General features: G+C 54.8%; 1 protein-coding gene across 2 annotated transcripts; it reads left to right on the top strand.

The window, feature by feature from the left end:
• Positions 1-5257: 5257 nt before the first annotated feature.
• Positions 5258-19935, top strand: CHKA (choline kinase alpha). 2 transcript variants are annotated; one of them, XM_044680362.1, is made up of 11 exons: positions 5258-5365; positions 13853-13906; positions 14802-14915; positions 15500-15633; positions 15959-16063; positions 16858-16916; positions 17272-17359; positions 17940-18048; positions 18749-18855; positions 18938-19019; positions 19192-19935. In XM_044680362.1, exons 1-11 carry the CDS (start codon positions 5270-5272, stop codon positions 19249-19251), a joined length of 1008 nt encoding a protein of 335 aa, XP_044536297.1. In that variant the 5' UTR covers positions 5258-5269; the 3' UTR covers positions 19252-19935. The 2 variants fall into 2 exon arrangements, with proteins under 2 accessions (XP_044536297.1, XP_044536298.1); XM_044680363.1 differs by lacking the exon at positions 13853-13906 and having other exon boundaries at positions 5261-5365.
• The last annotated feature ends 507 nt before the right edge of the window (positions 19936-20442 follow it).

Genomic DNA, 20442 nt, shown 5'->3' with positions numbered 1-20442 from the left:
GATTGATGTGGCCCGCAGGAGCAGTGCCTGGATGGGTCCGCTCAGTGGCTGGGAGAGGGCTCCTTTCATTGTTGCATGTAAGAGCTAGAGCCTGCTGGTGTCCGAGGAGAGATTAAGGGGAAGAGGGACAGGGCAGAAGTGGGCTGGCCTAGAACACGGTGGCCCTGCACTCCAAAGCCAGCCACACAGCTGAATTGGGGGAATCATTGGGAAAGTCCTGCAGATGGAGTTACTAATTTAATTTGCCTTCTGCTCTTTGGTATGTATTAACTAGGCTCATGTAACCGAAGCTCTCCTCGGCGGGCTGATGTAACTAATACCAGACGTCACCAGAGCGATTGTTGTTGGCGCCGAAGGGTGGGCCTCGAGCAGAAGCAGCCTGGGCCTACGGCATGGCAAGGTCTTCTCCGGCCCCTTTTTCTGGGCAGCTGCAAGGCTCTTACCATGCTGGTCCTTTTATTCTTTCAGTTTGGGATTTGTGGGAGAGGATGTTCATACACCATTCCCAAGCAGTCTACCTACAGACCCTCCAGAGCCAAGTCCCATTGCTCTCTTGCATAAAACTATTTGGGGTGGGTTTTCCTATTTTCAGATTACTGTTATTAACTTTGTTTCCCCTGGTTGATTCTTTTAAGGGAGAGGAGCTTCTCAGAAAGCAAACACCATTATTCACAGGACTCTTTCATGGAGCTCGATAAGAACCTTCATCCCAAATTTACTTGATCCTACTTTCCCTCTGGAGCAGTTTTGTTCCCTGGTGACGGCTGCTTAGGAGTGCCCAGGCTTTCCCCTACTCTCTTACCCATAGAATGTTCCTACTTCTGGGGGCAGCTGGGTAGCTCAGTGGATGGAGAGTCAGGCCTAGAGATGAGAGGTCATGGGTTCAAATCTGGCCTCAGACACTGCCCAGCTGGGTGACCCTGGGCAAGTCACTTGACCCCCATGGCCTACCCTTACCACTCTTCTGCCTTGGAACCAATACACAGTATTGACTCCAAGACAGAAGGTGAGGGTTTAAAAAAATTTTTTTTTAAATGTTCCTACTTCTACATTCCCTTGATGTGGAATCTGAGCTGATCATTGTTGCAGGTCAGGAGTCCAGTGGGCAACACAGAGTTGGATGTGGAAATGGGGAAATGCACATTGTTGACCAGAAGAGAAAGGTGCTTCCACTGACCAGGACAAATGGCTTTAAGTAACTACTTGTCCCTTCAGATTTCCTGTTCCCAGTTGAGGGTAGAATGCAATGCACTGACCTTAGAACAAATTGGTCTCTTGTACTCCATTTATTTATTTTTTAAGAGGCATTTTATTAATATTTATTTTTTAGATAAGTTAACATGGTTACATAATTCATGCTCTTACTTTCCCCTTCTCCCCCTGACTCCCCCTCCCGCCATGGCTGATACGCATTTCCACTGGTTTTAACATGTGTCATCGATCAACGAATTAAATTGTTGATAGTTGCATTGGCATGGTAGTTTCAAATCAAAATCCCCAATCATGTCTGCCTCAACCCATGTGTTCAAGCAGTTGCTTTTCTTCTGTGTTTCTACTCCTGTAGTTCTTCCTCTGAACGTGGGTAGCATCTTTACCATAAATCCCTCAGAGCTGTCCTGGGTCATTGCATTGTTGTTAGTACAGACGTCCATTACATTCGATTTTACCACAGTGTATCAGTCTCTGTGTACAACGTTCTCCTGGTTCTGCTCCTTTCATTCTGTGTCAGTTCCTGGAGGTCTTTCCAGTTCACATGGAATTCCTCCAGTTCATCATTCCTTTAAGCACAATAGTATTCCATCACACTTTGTTCAGCCATTCCCCAATTGAAGGACATTCTCTCCTTTTCCAATTTGTTGCCACCACAAAAAGTGCGGCTATAAATATTTTCGTACAAGTCTGTTTATCTATGATCTCTTTGGGGCACAAACCCAACAATGGTATGGCTGGATCAAAGGGCAGGCAGTCTTTTATAGCCCTTTGAGCATAGTTCCATATTGCCAGCCAGAATGGTTGGATCAGTTCACAACTCCACCAGCAATGCATTAATGTCCCAATTTTGCCACATCCCCTCCACCATTCATTATTCTCCCCTTCTTTCATTTTAGCCAATCTGCTAGGTGTGAGGTGATACCTCAGAGTTGTTTTGATTTGCATTTCTCTAATTCTTGTACTCCATTTCTGTCACAGATCCCTCCTACTGTTACCCATCTTGTTCACAGGCACATGATTTGAGGCAGACTCCATTGGAGTTGTCTGTTCTAACATTCATGTTGGTGGCCCTTCTTTACTATGGAGTCCTTCAACTTTCATTAACAAATCATGGACCGTCTCCTTCCTGTAGCTAAATCCTGTTGGGCAACAATTCCAAAGGAATCACTGTACTCATTGAGCTTTTACAGAAAATCCGACTGCTGGTGACAGTTCCCAGGTTGTCAGGGGTCTCTTGGTTTGGTCTGAGCTAGCCTTCTGTCAGAGCTATTCAGGAATACAGGATAAACTGAATTAAGGAATCCGGCTTAGAACAGTAGTTCATCTGTTTGCTTAAGCTTTTAGCTGCCCTTTAATAGTGTGACAGGAAGGGAGGAAAGCTTCTCTTGGATGCTGTGCCAGTCTTACCGCTTGGTAACCAGAAGCCTCTTTTGGTAATGCGTGGCACTACAGTGGAATTGGACGAGGTCATGCCAATGGGCCAGACTGACTTTGGACAAGCTATGACCTCTCCCAGATCTTTTCTCTGACTTCCCAAAGGCTTGATCTTTCCCAGGCATATGTAGTTCCTCCACACTCACCCACCCAAATGCTTCCTCTGCGTGGAGACAGTGCAGGCAGCTTAGCTGTTTCCTTCCTGTCCCAGGAGTCTACTAGTCATGTCCCTCCTTCCTATCCTATTTGTTTTTCTTTCCCTTCACCCAGATGACCCTGTGATTGATTCTGTGGCTGTGTGTTCTCTTCCCCCCCCTCCCCAAAGAGGTCCAGCAATTACCCGAGGCAATGAAAAGAAGGGGTAGGGGAAGTGGTGGTCCTGAATGGGCCAGGGAGCTCAGGCTTTGCCTCCTTTCTGATTACAAAATAAAACCATTGAGAGACTGTGGCTTAGTGGAAGACGGAAGCCTTCCGGTCAAATCTTGTAATCCTGGATCACTTCAGATCACTTCTTTGGGGGCCTTCTTCACAAGGGAAAAAGAACCAAGGGTGGGGCTGGGGATTGCTGGTTGGATCTTGCTGGTAGGAGACAGAAATGGAGTGTGGGTTCAGGCTGATTATCTTTTCAGACAGTGTGCTCGGGAGGCCACTTACTGAGCCCAGTCACTTTGCTTTTTGTCACTAAAAAGGTGAACTGTACAGCCTGATGGAATTTGCTGTTCCGTTGTGTCCGAATTATTTGAAAAAGTCTTGCCTAGCCATTGTTGTCCAGGTTTGTACTTTAGGGTCTTGAAAGGGTTTAAATAAACCAGTGAGGATTGATGCACAAACATTGGGCCTGAACTCAGGTTTCTACTACTTCATTATGCTTTCGAAAGCTGCTGGGAGTGACTTTCCATGGCTGGATTGGGAAGGTCAAGGCTGCTTTTGATGTTCTTGAGGGGCTTTCCACAAGGCAATAGAGAGGACAGAATGGGAAGATGAGCAAGTTAGCCTAGACAGGTAATCAGTGTTGTAGGAGTTAGGTTGGAAGTTCGAATGAGAGCCGGGGCTGGAGGGGCTGTGTCGGGGAGAGGAATCTGTCCAGCTGACTCCACACCAGGAATCCTTCTACCTTCTGCTTGGACTGATCCTCCTGGTGGAGGCCTAGAACTGGCTGGCTGGTGTTGGGTGTAAGGAGAAGCCAAAGGGAGGCTGGGATAGTCAGTCCTTTAAGACTTTCTTGCCATTGACTTGATATCAACCGGTGTCCCTACATTGTATTTCTCTTCTGGCAAGTTTGTCCCAGTCGTGTTTCTTTTTCTTTTCTTTTTTTTTTTTTAAAAGCCTTTTGGTTGTCTGGTTGAACCTCTGTGGGGGCAGAGGAGAGGCAGGCCTCCTTTGAGGAAAAACTGGAGAAGAGGCTGTTACCATTGACCCAAATAAGTTTTGAGAGATACTGAAGTGGATTAGATGTCTCAGAGTGGGCAGGAGAGCTCAGGGTCTGTCTGTACTGATGAGTCAACTTGTGGAAAAAGGGAGGCACTGAGGGGAAAGCCTTGCCTGGGCCAAGCAGTGCTCAGGCTTTACTTCAAGTAGTGAGTGTGACCCGTGGCAGCCACTCTCCTTTCACATAGGACGTGGCTTAGAGAAGCTCCTTTTACCAGATGAAGGGACCTCGAAGATGGACTTGTTTCCTACCCCTTAGGTTGCTTTCCCAACCTTTCCCCACCAGCATCAGTACCTGACAGTCACATAGTGGCTAAGTTTGTAAAGCACCTCATGGGGGATCTCACTGGGGCCAAAGGGCTTTGGGGGTCACGATTTTCATTTTACAGATGAGGAAACTGAAGGTTGAAAGAGATTTGAGCTTGCCCAGGCTCGTATTCCTCATTGTCTGGGGTGGGTGTACTTTGAGTCTTCTGACCTCCATGTGTCCATGGTCTCTCCCTTCTTTGGCCACTTGGATTCTTTCTCCTGCTCGATAGACAGCTTAGGGGCTTGGGGAGCTCTTGATTCTCCCTTAACGGCCTCCCACAAAGGCTAACGCTGCTAGTTGTCAGTTTGCCCAGACAGTCAAGGTCGAGGTCAAGGCAAGCTCACGGTTGAGATTCTCGTTAGCAATGATGCAAAGAGGATGGGTTTTTGGAGCTCCCTCAAAGGAGAAACATTTGCCTCCTTTATTTGCATTTAGTAAGCTGTGGAGGGAAAGATTTAAAGTGTCTTTAAAGAGTACCCTAGGACGGCCTCAGCTGAGCAAGTCACTGAACCCCCATTGGCTCCCCCTTACTGCTCTTTGGCCTTGGAAACAATACACCATTTTGACTCTAAGATGGAAGGTCAGGGTTTACAAAAAGAACCGAGTACCCCGTGAGTGGCAGGTAGAAGTAATGGATCGGGAATTGGGCCTTGGCAGTGCAAGTGAACTTTACAGTATTTAAACGTCACCCTGTCTGGGCACCGTTGGGTCGCTCACGGCCGAGGGTCTTTAGTCAGTATTCCAAGAACGGTCTCTTGAGGGAGGAAATGAGGGTTCCCGTGACAGTTCCTCTAGGAGTCTAGGCTCGCTCTCATCCCTGTCCATCCAAGACTGGTCAAGGTAACCCCGTGGTCTCTTGTCTCCAACAGAGGTGGCCTCAGCAACATGCTCTTCCAGTGCTCCTTACCTGACTGTGTCCAGTCTGTCTCAGATGAGCCCCGGACGGTGCTCCTGCGCCTGTACGGCGCCATTCTACAAATGGTGAGTTGATCCTTTGGGAGTGGGGGAGGAGGAGACTGGCCTAGTCTGGCACTGTTGAAGTGTCGTTTGGAGTCTGGTGAGAAGGTACCTGTGTTTCTTGCTCTGCCCTTTCTAATTCCATTCCTGTTGTGATCTGGTGTCCCCCTGGTGTGGGTCTTCCGCCAAGCCAGAACCTACTATTCACAAGGGCCAGAAATCAGTAAAAGCTGGATTTTCTAAAACCCAGGCAGGACAATATTCTCTTCAGAGCCCCCCACGGCCTGTAACGTAAAGGTTAGCAAAATGTCCAAGTTTCTTGCCCTTAAAGCTTTGAAGAGGAAACAGGCTTCATAGTTTCCCTCAGAGGTTTGAGTTCGCATTAGTTATAGATGGATAGTCTTCTAGGGAACCTCAAATCCAGGCTAATTCGTAGTTTGAAAGCCCACTATTGGCTGAATTGCTTTCATTATATTTAGTGTTTTTAACTTGCAAATGTGAAATCCTAAATACCTGTTTTCCAGAATGTTTAAGCTTATGTAATTCACATTTCGATGACCATAAAAAGAAATGTCTGTAAATATGAACTTTGTGTATCAGCATCCTCGATGATTATATGAACTTGCTTTTGAAAGGGTCTATTCACAGAACTCCCCAAATTGGCATTTTACTTACTCCAAGGGAGAAACTGCCTGTCTCCGTGGCACCTTTCTCCACCAATTTCCTAAGGGTGTACAAAGGCCTTCTCTTAGAATGTGTGTGCATCGGGTCTGACTAGTTTTAGGAGGCCCTTTCTCTGCTTGCCTGGTGTTCTTTCTGGGCCTGAGAAGTCACTCTATCCCAGGGCTGTGCTCTCCACTCCCCAGCAGCCTCGCTGTGGCCCTAGCCCAGCCGGAGGAGCCGCTCTCTTCAAGGTTTGAGAGACCGGATCCTCCCGACAGGCCTCTTTGCCTGAGAACGAGAAGCGATCCCTTCAGATCCAGTGTTCTCTCAGTGGAGGCGGGCGCTTGTGTGTGAATGGGCCCTTTCATTAGGCAATTTTCCCTGGACTGTGTCAGGATGGGAAAGTGACCAAGATGCCAGACTGTTGCTGTGGAGGTCCTCCCTTCCCTTGAACAGTGGAGTTTCATAAAGCAAATCTCAGGAACTTTGGTTCCTTTTGGCTTTTGTGATCCCAGCTGGAGCCATGATCTGTCTGCTTCCCTCCCGACCCTCAAAATCAGCATTAGAAAACAGAAGGAATGGAAAAAATGAATGAATAAACTGGAAAGCCCCCCACCTGGGCCAATGGCAGGCTTTAGATGGTCCCGGAGGGCTGGTGGCTGTACTGGAAGGAGGTCATTTCAGCTCTTAAAGCCCCCTTAGTTAACAGGGTTCAGTCCTCAAAGCAAACGGAAGGGAAGTGACAGTGTCCTACAGCAGTCTGGGGGGGCTGCTTCGGCCCATTTATTTCTTGTGCATTTTTGAAAACAGGATCCCTTCATTTTCTGCTGAGCACTGAACGCTAGCCAAGCATTCCAAGACCAAACAAATCGATTGCAGTCCTGGGATTGTCACCCAGAGGTTCTTTTGAATTCTCTTATAACCCACACTTAATGCTATTGTGAATGAGTAAGGCGTGAGTTGTGGGGTCACACCCCAGGGTTGGGGTCACCCTTATCCTTCTCATAGGGGCACCTTCACTGCCTTGGCCTTCCCCTTGGTGACCCTTCGGGCACTGACTCGGCTCTAGCCATTGGGGTTCGGCATCTCTAGCTAAAAACTGCATCGATCGAGATCGGCTTAGCCACTGGCCCCAAATGGGAATGCTTTGGAGCTGGTTAAGGAAAAGAGCTGCTTTCAGATCCGCCTGGGGAATAACCCCAGATGCCTCTATTGACTCTAGAACATCCCTCCTTAATCAGTCTCTTCTAAGCCAATCCAAAATTTCCTCCTTGATTCCCTGTTTGGCCCAGGTGAGGTAGGCCAGTCTGCTTAGCGTGCAGTCAAGCCACTGTCCGGGAGGAGGGAGACACACACCATCGGCCCCTTTTCTTGGGAGAGGGAGGCATGCCGAGCAGCACCTTATTCAGCAGATCTGTTTGACAGCATTCTGAACCTCTAAAATTGGGGTTTTAGGGCACAGATCCATTTTCCAGGGCAGGAAACCTTAAACTGAAGGCATCGTGCCTTTATGGATGACAGTGACTCTCTCAAACACTGGGCACACCCCAGACCACTCGAGGGACGGCCAGGCTCAGGATGTGAATTGTGCCTTGGGTCCAAGGAAGCAGCGGCCACGTACTTGAGGGCTTCACCTCCCGCCCTGCTGGGCCCTGCCCCACCAAAGCCAAACGATCAGTTCTGGGATGGAATCACTGGAAAACAGGCTTTGCTTTACAGAATTTTTAATAATTAGCTTCTTGGAATGGCTTTACAGAAAGGAGTAGATTCCACTCACTCACAGCTCTTGTTCCCTGAGGAGGGCTGCCACCTTGGGCCTTGCTGTGTAAACATAGAGCCCTCTGAAAGAGCGCCCCCACCACGGCCCTCTGTCCCCCCTTAACCCTGGGACCTGGGCTCGCCTCCTCCAGCGGGGATGGCCAGGCGTGTGTCCAATCGAGGGCTGGCTGGCGAGTGGGGGGAGGGGGCTGAGGAGGATGTGTCAGGGCTTCCCAGCTGTCTGCCTTTTCTCCTCCATGTTTTGAGATGTCTAATCTCCTTTATTTCCATAGTGGCAATGACATGACACTAAGGGTTAAGTAGCCGAGTCCAGGTAAAAACTTTGAGATTGCCTGAGGGGCGAGCGGGTGGGGGCACTGTCTGTGCACAAACCTCTTGTCTCTTCAGCAGCTAGATCAAACCCGAGTAACCTTCTTCCCTGTTGTTCTGGAGACTTCTTTGAGGCTGGATCTGTGTGACCGTTCAGGTGGCCTGTGCACGTGGGGGCGGCGGGGAGAGCCAGCTGGTTCCTTTAAAAAAGAGCATCAACAAAATCATGAGACATTCATACGCTGGTTTTTGTGTTTCATTAAAAAAAAAACAAAACGCCAACAACATGATCCCTAGAAAACTGCTTAAAAATACGTGATGGGATCCCCTCATAAAACTGCCTAGGAAGGCCGCTTTTCAAATTCAGCCCTCCAAATTCTTAATAGGGTTGAGAGAGGAGGAAGGCCAGCATTTTAACAGACAACATCACCTGTGCAGAGAGACCTGGACAAATCCAGCTCCCTCCGGGACACTTTATGTTTTAACTGATAGAAATGCCCAGTGGAACGTCTTTTGGCTACTCAGGAAAGAGAACTTGAGAGAAAAACTGTAAAATGATGGCTCCCCCATGGGTACAGGCTGCATCTCTCTCCTGTTGGGAAGGAAGATGAACTCTGTCCAGCCCAGGAGCCGCTTTTCAGAGGAGCCAGTCTGGCAGGTTTCCAGACAGTCCTTCACGGACTCTGGAAGACACAGGCAGCATTGCTCCTTCAGCGGACTCTGTCAGTTGTCCGAGGGGCGAACATTTTGTGCCTCCCTCTCTGTTAAGACCAGTTCCTGTGTATGCACGGGAAGATTTGGCCTTGCCATTAGGGGTGATTCCCCCTAGCAGGAATGTCTGTAGCCCGTTTTGAGTTTAATTTGTTTTTCTAGTCATAATGAAGTTAAAAGGTTCCAGGCCCAAGGCAGATATGTCCGAATCATTTTAAAAAGAGACTTGGGAGGAGAGAGCATGTTTTTTTCTTTTCACCTGTCCAGGAAACCAGTCTCCTTCCCTTCCTCCCTCCCTTCTGACTGAATATAAATATTTGCTTAGAGCAGCCTACGAACCATTACCTACAGAGCACTCTGTACCCTCTGGAAGCCAGGTGACTCCCGGGAGCCCCTCGGCTCGGATCTCACCGCTCCACTCCCTCAGCCTCCTCACTTTGGGGGCACTTCTGCTAGCAGATGGTTGTTCCAGATGATACTTTTCAGAAAGTTGCTTGTTTTTGTTCATTCCCTTGAATCCACCCAAAAACTGGTTTCCCTTATGTGATGGACACTTTCTAGCGCTACGTTGCCACAAACTAGAACGAACTTGCAATTTGATTTGTCTTCGTTGCTAATGGGATCACTGACTCAGTTACTTTTATTTTTGTCAGTTGCTTTAAAAGACAAAACAAAACAAAAACCCCCATAACAAACCAACCAACCAGCCCAGTGCCACCTCAGCTTGGACGAGAGCCAGGTGCCAGCTGCTTTTATTGTGTCATAGCCCAAACAAACTCTCCTAAAAAATCAGGCTTCTAGTACTGTATGTTCCCATTAAGCGTAGATAGCCTGGAGCTGGTCCCTGAGCCAAGGTGGCCGCCAGATGAGCATCCCAAGCCCTTCCCTCCACACCCGGCTCTGGTGCTTTCTTGGGCTAACTCGAGGCGCTCCAGACCACTTGTCTAACTGGTCCAGGCCAAGTCTCTTTGTGTTGCTGGTCCTAAATGTTTGGGGGTTTGTCGCATGATGCAAACACAGATGCCTGGCGAAGCTGGCTGGGCCGCAGCCGAGCACCTCGGATGGGGACGTGTCTGTGCTGGGTGGCGCGAAGGGTGTTTGGAGGGTAATGTACCACTTTAGCTGTATGTGCATGTGTTCTCTGCTGCAGGCTTGCCCATGCGATCGTGCCTAGAGCACTCTGGTTTCCAGGTGACAGACACGATTCACGGTATAGTATATGAGACCTCTGAAGTGGGAGCATTCTCTACAGCTCTAATTTCTTTCTTTTCGTTCTTGGTTTCAAGAAATGCTTTTTAAAAAGAAAGTTGTAATGCTTGTTTAAGTAGCCCCAGCTACCTAAGCCTGGGCTGGGTTCGCAGAGCTGGCCAGCAGCTGCCAATCCAGACGGGGGGACGCCCGGTCCTTGGGCCGCGGCAAACAGCACACGGTTTCTGTTTCCTCAGTAAAGACGATCGCCTCCTCTCCTGTCCCTGCTGGGAGCCGACACTTCTCGGGCTTCGTTCCGCCCCACCACCCCAGTGATTACCATCAGCCCTGCCCCTCGGGATTCTGGGCTGTGACATCCTAAATGGCACCTGTGTTTTGGAGGAAGAAAACTGAATTTGAAATGAGTTTTCTTAATGGGACACATTATGGGGTACCAAAAAATGTGGGGCAGGAGTTTGACATCACCAGACCAGTGTTTTTCCCATCGCTGATCCTTGTGCCATTACCCTTTTCCCAAAAGAACACTCGCTCTGGCACTTTAAAATCATTGGGACGGAGCTTCCAGTGTTAGATGAGTCTCAGTAGTAGCAAGTTTGGACCCCCCTCTGCAGTAAGAGTCACCCAGAGAACAGCACCATTCCTCCATTTCTGAGAGCATCCATCCAGCATTCAGCGAGAGCCTAGCATGGAAGTGGGGGCTTTTGAGGGCTGAGTATCACCCTGTCCTGGGACCCCAGAGAACCAGCAGGGTCTCCTTTGCTCCCCATCGTGGCCAAGGACCATTCTCCTGCTTTTGCACCCCACATTAGGTTAGAAAGGATAATCCAGGCTCATGGAGGAAGACGTTATCTTCCCCCCTACAAATTCCTGAGGCTCAGGGGATGCTGGCTGGCTCTTCCGTACACGACCTCTTCTGTGAAATGAGGAAGTTAGATGGCTGCCAGGTTCTCTGCCAGCTCGAAGGGGTTATCCCCCTGTCCCCTCGGGGTCCGGCCTCCGTGCTACCTGTCTTACCTCTCTCCCAGAAACTGCATTTGAACAGCCAAGCCCCCCTTTAGCTTCCCCTAAGTCAGCGGCCATGCACGCCACCTCTAGCCGCTGTTACGCTTTGAACATTTTATTTCTCTCTCCACCGTAGTATTTATTGAGAAGTTCTTTTTGAAAACTCCCCACAAATGCCTCAATGGATTCCTTTATGAATGAGATTCCCATTTTTCTGGCCCATAAGCACCCAGAGTCAGTTTTAACCACAAGTCTAGATTTACTTACCTTGGAACTCTGACATTTCCGGGGTTCTTGCACTTCCAGCGGTCCTGGAGAAGAATGACTTAGGCTGTCTATCTCCAGCCTCCCCCAAGGAGCCTGCCTCCTGCCTCTCCCTTGTTCCCCCGACATGATCAGAGAACCCCGATCTTCTATACTGAGGAAACAGACCAGAGCCGGGCTGCCTGGCCAGCAGGCCCCCGGCCTTCCTGGCGGTGCTGTGGCTTTAGTCCATCTCACCTGTGGTGGAGTGGGAGGTGGGAGGGACAGAAGGGAGGACAACACTGTCCAGAGTGATGATGGCCTTGACAAACCCCGTGGAGTGGCCTTTTCGGCCTTGAGAAAACAAAGTAATGTGTAACTTTGGATGGAATGACTTTCTTTCAGGAGCACCATTAGGTAAGGCAAAGGGGCTTCTGGTGACGGAGTAACCCTTTAAGTGTGTCACCCTGAGAAGATACAGCACTTGTTATAACAGTGAGGTAACAACCATAGCTCTGTTTAGAATCTGCAGGTCAAATCCCGTTACAACAGACACATCGTAGCACATGTGCAAATATGCTCACGTGTTAGCTTTTCTCAAGGAGCTCCATCTAATACTAGGGGGTTCTTGGGCAGCTGGAGGGCGGGGTGGGGGGGCCAGAAGGAAGCGGGAGGGAGAGGCTTCTGCCCCACGGCCTAGCCAGTGTACCCTCGGGGAGAGGTTTGGGGTCACTGGACTCGAAAGCACTCGGGGAGGCCGCCAGCCCTTCAGCCTCCTTATTCTGGAATCATGAAGGAGCGCTAGCTTGGAGACCTTCCCTTGCCTCCCACCCCCTTCCGGGGTGCCCAGCACCAGGCTTTAATGGGTGGAGAAGAGATCCTGGCCCTTTAAAAGCACCATCTAGTTGGGAGGGGAGAGATTTCTTTATGGGGCGTTTGGAGTCTAATTCTAAGGCAATAGACGATAGCTAACATTTATATTTCTTTAAGGTTTGCAAAATGCTTTACACACATTCTAACTTGACCCTCACAACAACCCTGTGAGGTAGGTGCTATTTTTATCCTCATTTTATAGGGGAGAAAAGTGATTCCAAGAGATTGACTTGCCCAGGGTAACGCTCCTGTTAGTAAGTGTCTGAAGTGGGATTCGGACTCGGGGCTTCCCGACCCCAAGCCCGGCACTCTCTCCGCCGCACCTAGGAGCGGGTGCTCCAGCGCTCATCCCACTGAATCCACAGAGCAGGTTTTCTTGAGGAGGAGGTCGAGGTGGAGGCCGAGGTCGAGGTGGAGGCCGAGAAAGAGGCTTTTCTAAGCAATGGCTTTCCTTGTAACGGGATTTGACCTTTCGTGAAGGGATGAGTGAGCCTGTGCAGGCGGCCCTTGAGGGGCTTCATTTATGTCCTTGTCTCTGGGGGGCACCCAGCTCCCGGTGCTCCCCCAGACCCCGTGCTGTGTTGTTCCCACCGAGGTGAGTAGTCGGTGTAGATGAGGAGCTCAGTGCCTGCTGCCGGGGGGCCGGGGAGGCTTAACTTGGCATTCGTTTCTCCCCAGCCCCACTTTGCCTGATGCAAAGCTGTGGAATGGAAAGGCGTGCTGCTCAGCGGTGTTCCAAAATCGGGGGCCTTGTTGGAAATTTAGGAAAAGAGGCTTCCCTTAACGGGCTCCTTTGCGCTCTCTGGCAGGTATAGACAATTGGCCGAAGCCGAGGAGGCGCTGTCTGCAGGTCAGGGCGACTCCCGTGGCCACATTAAAGTGGCAGAGCCCACGGCATGGGGCAGGGAGCAGGGAGGGCTACGAGGCTTCTCTAGGCTCTTTAGTGAAGTCTTTGCTTAATAACACTGTTAGGCCTAGAATCTATTCAGGATTGACCAGGAGGTTGCAGTTTCCTTGAGGAAAGTGATAGAAAAGCATCTCCTGACGAGGAAGGTAGCTAACCAGCTGGGAGATTTCGTTTCCAATTCTTAGCCCTGTCTGTGATGGGGGAAAGGGGGGCTGCTCTGGAAAGTCACCGGCCAGGAGCAGGAGGAAGGAGGGTTCTGGCTCCCCGGGGAAGGGGAGAGCTCGCTTGGGCCCAGTCAGGGCAGACCCCGAGCCACGTTCGAGCTCCAGCAGGGTCGGGGGTCAGGCCTCATCTGATCCCAAAGCATGTGGCCAGCTTAGCCGTCCTCGGTTTATGTGCACTTTCGACATTGGGCTAAATTCAGATTAGACTGGACACGACAGAAGGCTGCTTTTTACAGCAGCCTCCCAGCAATCCCGACAGGAAGGTCTGCTGTCCCCTCCCTTTCCTCGGTTCCTAGCTGCAAGGGGAAGGGTCCTTTGAAAGAGGGAATTGCTATTTGAACGCGTGGCTCAGTCTTTCTTCTTAAAGAAATTTGGAGCCATTTTTAAGGTGTTGCTGCTCATTAATGTTGGCTTCTGGTGGCGTAGTTCAGGCGGATGCTGGTCGGGTCTGACCTGTCAGGAGGCTAGCTCTTCTGGGTCTGTGATTTGGTTTTGGGTTTTGAGAAACTGTCTAGTTGTGATGGCTGCAAATGAGCCTCAGCGTGCCCCTTCCCCTCCTCACTGGAAGTGTCTGCTTTTTCTCATTCATAGAGGTCCTGTAATAAGGAAGGAGCCGGACAAGCCCCCAACGAGGATGCGTGCCAAGTGAGTCCTCGTGGGAGCTGGGCGGTGGGGGCTCTGCTCTGGCTCTGCCCAGGAGAGGTGGGGGCGCTCCCCGCGTGGCACCTGAAAGAGAAGATGGAGCCTTGGTCTGCCCTGGTTATAGAGATGAATGAAGCTCAGTGGAGGGCTAAATGCAGAACTTTGAGAAAACAGTTTGCACAAATAAGATCTGGGGGTTCAACTCCATCTGAGTCAGCCAAGAGAGCCGGGGGGGATTGTGGGCTGCCGGACGAGGGGCGCAGGAGTCCCGCTGGCCACCGTCCTTGCTTCACCTCGTCGGGAGTGGAGGCTTCGGGTCTGGGAAAGACAGTTGGACAAACTCAGAGCGTCTGGGGGAGGGCGGCCAGCTTGGAGAAGAGCCCAGAGTCTCTGAGCAACCAGGCTTGTCTAGCTTGGAAAAGAAAAGGCTTTGGGGGGGGCCCTAGAGGGCAGAGCCAGAAGGGTGAGAAGTTTTAGATTTGATTGAGAGGAAAGCTGCTTAGCCCGAGAGCCTGGGCCTTCTACTCGGAGATCTTCAGGGGGAGGATCTACTAGGCAGGTGCCTCCTCCATCCCCCCAACTCTCCCCCAGTTCTGCCACCTACCCCCAACATTTGGTCTTCTTTCAAATGGGAATTCTAAAGCCAGAAGGCGAGAGCCCCAGGGAAAGAAGGAGGGGCTGGCCTCGAATGGGACCAGCCTTGGGTTGTGGGGCTGGGAGAAGAGAGCCCACGAGGGAGGGGAGGGCTTGGGGCTCGGCGCCATTGGGCCTGCTTGGCCCAAGCCTCGGCCGTCCTCCAAAGGAGAGGCTTTGGGGGTCTGAAGTCAAGGATGGGGGAGCCTCCCCGGAGCCCGCTCGGGGCAGAGGTAAGGGCTCCTCGTCTCCTCCGTGTTCGCAGGGAGCCGAGGCCATGGTGCTGGAAAGCGTTATGTTTGCCATTCTTGCCGAGAGGTGCCTTGGCCCAAAGCTGTACGGAATCTTCCCACAAGGCCGCCTGGAACAGTTCATCCCCGTAAGACTCTTTTGTGCTAGGCCAGATTCAGGGCGTTGGGAGAGACGCCATCGAGGGGGGATTCTGAGAGCGTGTAAGACGGACAGGCTTCATTGGTGGGCATTTTCTGGTCTCTAGACTGCCCAGAACAGGCCCGGGGGCAGTCCGGTGCCCTCTCTCTGAGCTCCCCTAAGAAGGGATCTGGGGGGTCCTTGAAAGGTTTCCTGCCCTCCCTTTGCCAGCTGCTGTGCACGTGCTCTCTGCCCACTCTTTCCTTGGCAGCAGATGGGTGCTGCAGTCCCAGACCGTGACCCCTGGAGCTCAGCTCTGCTCCCACACCTGGGGGTGCTGCTTCCTCTCAGATACTACTTTTGAGTGGAGGTCAAGAGCCTCTTTAGGGTTAGCCGCCCCCCACCCAGGGTGGGGGTACCCCAGGACATCCCTTCTGGGGTGCTGAGTGACCAAATGTTTTTATGTGCATGAAATCAGTGAAAGCAGGAAGTCGGGGGGCCTGATGGTGAGGGAATGTGCCAGAGGCCGTGCCGGGCCCCGTGCTGGCCAAGGGAGGAGGGCCAGCCCGTCCCAGAGTCCTTTTCTCTTTCCAGAGCCGCCGCCTAGACACTGGGGAGCTCAGCTTGCCAGACATCTCTGCAGAAATCGCCGAGAAAATGGCCACTTTCCATGGCATGAAGATGCCGTTCAATAAAGAACCCAAATGGCTTTTTGGAACCATGGAGAAGTAAGTGGTCGGGCCGGCCGGGCCGGTGTCGCGTCATCCACGAGCGAGCCTCCCTTGAAGCGGGCGCTGGCGTGGCCACAGCTTCCTAAATAAGGCTCCTCCGGCCTGAGGCCGGCCCAGGGCAGGCGTGGCAGCAGGCGGCCCCCAGCCCAGCCCCCCAGTCCTCCCTAGCTTGGATTGGATGGTGGAGGGTGGCCGGTGTTCGATTCTCACCCAAGACCTAGTAGTGCATTTAGGAGATTGATTAGGTTCCTCAGACTGTCTTTAGAACCAAGAAAGGGCTCAAATCAATTGTCTAAGCTTCCTTTTTCTTTTTTTCACAAAGATATTTAAATCAAGTTCTGAGAATTAAATTTACCAGAGAATCCAGAGTTAAAAAACTAAACAAACTCCTCAGTTATAATCTGCCTTTGGAAATGGAAAATCTAAGGTGAGTTTTCCTTTTATCTTTTGATCCTATGCATTGGTCTGTCTAAGACATTGCCTTTCCTTACCGTCGCCATTGACTAAAAGGTCTCCCGATTCACCGGGAGGACACGGGGCGGCCCGCCATCTGTCCGGTCCGTCAGCGGCCCCAGAGAGGGAGGCGCGCTCGGCGTGCTCTGGTCCTCGGGCCGCTCCGCCCCGCGGCTCCTGAAGGGGACCCGCGAGCTCCTTGGAGCCGGGCCCGGAGAGGAACGGCGAGGAAGAGGAAGGGCTGGCCCGAGAGCCCGAGAGGGGAGGGCGAGCTCGGGGGGAGGCCCACGTGGATTCTCCGCTTCACCGGATGGAACGCCGGAACGAACGAGCTCACGGGCCGAGATGACCCTCGCCACGGCCGTCCGGGTCCCCCGCAAGAAGCAGCCGTGGATGCGGTTCAACAGGCCAGGATTGTAGGGGCTCATCGGAGGCCCCGAGAGCAGAGCGGCGCTCCTCGGGAGGCTCCCCGGGCCGCAGCTGGACGGCAGGAGAACGGGGACCCCGGTTTGGGGCTCAGGGGCCGGCCTGGGGAGAGCCGTCAGAGCCCCTTCCCAAACCTCACGGGATACCTTTGCTCTGAACGGTCCAGGAGCAACTAAATGGGGGCGAGGAAGTAAGCGGAGCGGCAGGAGGCGGCGGCCGGCCCAGGCCTCGGGGCTCTCCCGGCTGGTCTGGCCTCGGGGAGGGGGGCACCTCGGCCTTTCCTGCGTCCTGTGGCACGTGGCTCTCCGTGCCGGGGATGCTGAGAGCCGCGTCCTTTTCTAGGTCCCTGCTGGAAGCCACTTCTTCCCCGGTGGTGTTCTGCCATAACGACTGCCAGGAAGGTAGGCCGCTGCCACCCCCGGCAGGTTCTGTGGGCCCGGGCCTGGCTGGACAGGAGACCCCTCCAGGGACCTCGTGGATCCCCAGCCTGGGCTCGGGAGGACACTTCTAGCTGGGTGGCCTTGGGCAAGTCACTTCACCTGCCTCCGTTTCCTTAACTGTAAAACGGGTCATAGAGCCCTCGGCCCAGCCAGGACCGCCCCCCGGTCATCCCACCGTCCGCAGGCCTGGCCGGTCCGGCAGCCCCCCCTGGGGACCCCCTCATTGCCAGGCTCGAGCCCTCCCCTCCGGGTGTCCGTATCGCGGGTCTGGGGGGCGGCGGGGGGCCCTCGCTCATGGGGGCTGCCTCTCCCGCAGGGAACATCCTCTTGCTGGAAGGCCGGGAGGCCTGGGAGAAGCAGAAGCTGATGCTCATCGACTTCGAGTACAGCAGCTACAACTACAGGTGACGCGTCCACACGCTGCTGCCGGGCTGACCACGCGGGCTGACCACATGGGCTGACCACACGGGCTGACCACACGGGCTGACCACAAGAGCTGGGCAGGGCGAAGGGAGGGAGGCTAACCGGGCCGAGGCCACCAGCTACACCCCTGGGGCCGCTTTAATGCCGCCACGGGACGCCCTTCCCCCTCCCGGAGCCCCCGAGCCGCGCTCAGAACCGGTTGTGTCTGCCGGGGAGGGAGCGGCCAAGGCCGGAGCGGCCGCTGCGGCTCCCCGAAAGGCCACACGTGGGGGAGAGAAAGCCCAGCTTTTAGCAAAGCTGCCCCCGGGAGACCCCCGGTCAGGCTCGTGGTCAGTGGGAGGCCCCTGGTCAGCGGGTGCGAGCAACGTCACTTTGCTCATGAAATTGTGGGCGACGGGGTGCGAGGAGGCTGGGGGGGAGGTCCTGGGTGCGAATGTGACCACCAACAGGTCCGTTTGGATTCTCAGATGGAAGGCGGCCAGAGGAGAGCGCCGGGAGGAGGGGGGCCATGGGGGGCCGAGGGGGGCCAGGTCTGAGCCGGGCCGTGGCGTGTCGTTGCAGGGGCTTCGACATCGGGAATCACTTCTGCGAGTGGATGTACGACTACACGTACGAGAAGTACCCCTTCTTCCGAGCCAACATTCCCAAGTACCCGACCAAGAAGCAGCAGGTACCGGCCGGCCGGCCTGGCAGCAGCGCCCGGGGGGAGGGTTTGGGGCCCGCCGGGCAGGGACTCCCGAGGGCAGGGCCTGGCCCGGTGCTCGTGCTGTCATGTCCGGGACCCCCAGAGGGTGGCGCGAGCTCGAACCCTCCACGGCCGAGCCGGCGGCCCGTCGGTCTTTGGACAAGATGCTTCTGGCGGGGGGGAGGCTGCGGGGCCCAGAATGCTGGTCTGGAGGCCTCTCGGGACGGGCCTGCCCTGGATTCTGGGGGGCCTCTTCCTTCTGGCACCTCCAGGGCGAGGACTAGGCCGGCTTCAGCCTTTCAAGGGGGAGAAGCTTCCTAGAAACAGCTTTGGCGTTCCCGGGGCTGCCCTGCCCGAGGCCCCGGGAGTGAGCGGCCTGGCGGGCTTCACGGCGGGCCGACGTTGGGCGGCGGGTTGGCCCTCCCGTGTCCAGACCTTTCCTTCTGGCTTGGGATGCCCTTCAGGCTGGGCTCCAGCCAGGAAGTGTCTGAGGCCAGATTGGAACCCGGGACCGTCCCGCCTCTGAGCCTGGCTCTGTGACCCCCTCCCCCCCCGGGCGTCCTTTGGTGTGAAGGAGCCGGGCACCGGCGGGCACCGGCGGGCACCGGCGGGCACGAGCGCCTCGGGCTGACGGGCTCCGTGGCCGGGGCGCGCAGGCTCACGCGGCCTCTCCGTCTGCTCTCAGCTCCATTTTATTTCTAACTACCTGGCCGTGTCCCAGGACGGCTTCGAGAGCCTCAGCAACGAAGAGAAGAGCCGCCTGGAGGAGGAGATGCTGGTCGAGATCAACAGGTGATTGTCGGGGGGCTGGCGGGCCCTAGAGGGACCCCGGGGGGCCTCCTGGCTCTGACACCCCCTCCGGTTGGCCTTCCAGGTTTGCCCTGGCCTCGCACTTCTTCTGGGGACTCTGGTCCATCGTACAAGCCAAAATCTCATCTATCGAGTTCGGGTACATGGTAGGTCTGGGGGCCGAGCGCGGGGCAGGGGAGGAGGTTCTGGGGGGAGGGAGGGGTCCCGGGGGGAGGGGAGGAGGTTCTGGGGGGAGGGAGGGGTCCCGGGGGGAGGGAGGGGTCCTGGGCGGGGCCTCGCCTTGCCGAGGTGCCGCCCTGAGCGCCGGCCGCCCCGCAGGACTACGCGCTGGCCAGGTTCGAGGCCTATTTCTACCAGAAGAGGAAGCTGGGCGTGTGAAGGCCGCCAGCGGGCTCCCTGCCCCGCGTGTCCGAAGAGAGCGGCTGGCCGGGACTCGTCCTCCGCCCGCCTCCTGGGCCCGCAGCCACGGCGGCTCGCGCGCCCGCCCGCCTCCTGGGCTCCCGGCTGGGCTGAGACCAGAGACTCCATTAAAGCTGAGCCACGTTTGTTTCTATCTTGTTGACGGTTTCCGGCGTCTGACGGTGGTCGGGCAGCCGCGGAGCGCCGGGCGGCGCCTCCTCCTCCTCCTCCCCTCCGGCGGGGGCCTGGGGGGGGGCCGGTTCTTTTGTTCCTGGTTATGTATCTTGTACGTGCTGTAGACGCGGCATGCTCGGGGGGGCCGCCGGCGCGCCCCACCGTGACCGGGACTGGAGGGGCCTTTGCCCGGGCCACGGGGGGGCCCCACACACCTCCCCTGGCCCTCGGGGCTGCCTGGGGGGACCATTTCAGGGGGAGGGCGCTGGGGGGGACAGAAATCCTTGTACGGGGGGCCCCCTTCTCCCTCGCGGCACCCCCTCATCCTGGGATTGGGGCCCTGCGGGGGAGGAGAGCCGCGGCAGGCGCTGGGCCTCGGGGTCACTCCGGCCCTTTTTTTACTCGGAACTTTGATGTGAGCCGTCCGTCGCCCCCGGCCGCCCGCCCGCCGCACACTGTACCATACTGAAAATAAAGTGTTAAAGCAGCCCCGGCCGCGCCGGCGTTCTTGGCCTTTCTGGGTGCCGGCTTGGGGGTTGGGGTCTCGATGGGGGGCGGGGACCGAGCCGACGGGCTGCCTTCGGCCACTGGAGCCCAAGTCCGGGGACCGGCCGGGGCTGAGAGGATCAGCCGGTCCAGGATCGCCAGGCCCAGTTTTCCTGAGAAGAAATCCCAGGAAGGCGCCGCCATGACCCCGGAGCTGTCGCCGGGCTGAGGGAAGGGGCTGCCGGAAGAGGCTGGCCAGGCTGGGGCCCAGGAGGCCTGCGGGGTCCCCGCCTCGATCTAGGGCCAACAGGACACCCCGAAAGTGCCCTTAGAAGGGAGGGCGACGGAGGAGTCCGGAGGCCTCGCCCGAGCCAGTGAAGGCTGCAGAGCGGAGCCTGGACCCTCCTCACGGGACAAAGCTCTGACCCAGCGGGCCGTGGCGGGTCGCCTGGGCCGTCCGTCCTGGAAGAAGCACCCGATGCGGCCCCGCTCGGAGGGGAGACTCCCAGC

Source organism: Gracilinanus agilis, chromosome 6 (assembly GCF_016433145.1).
Source record: "Gracilinanus agilis isolate LMUSP501 chromosome 6, AgileGrace, whole genome shotgun sequence".
Lineage (NCBI taxonomy): Eukaryota > Metazoa > Chordata > Mammalia > Didelphimorphia > Didelphidae > Gracilinanus > Gracilinanus agilis.
This window is presented reverse-complemented; position numbering and strand designations above follow the sequence as displayed.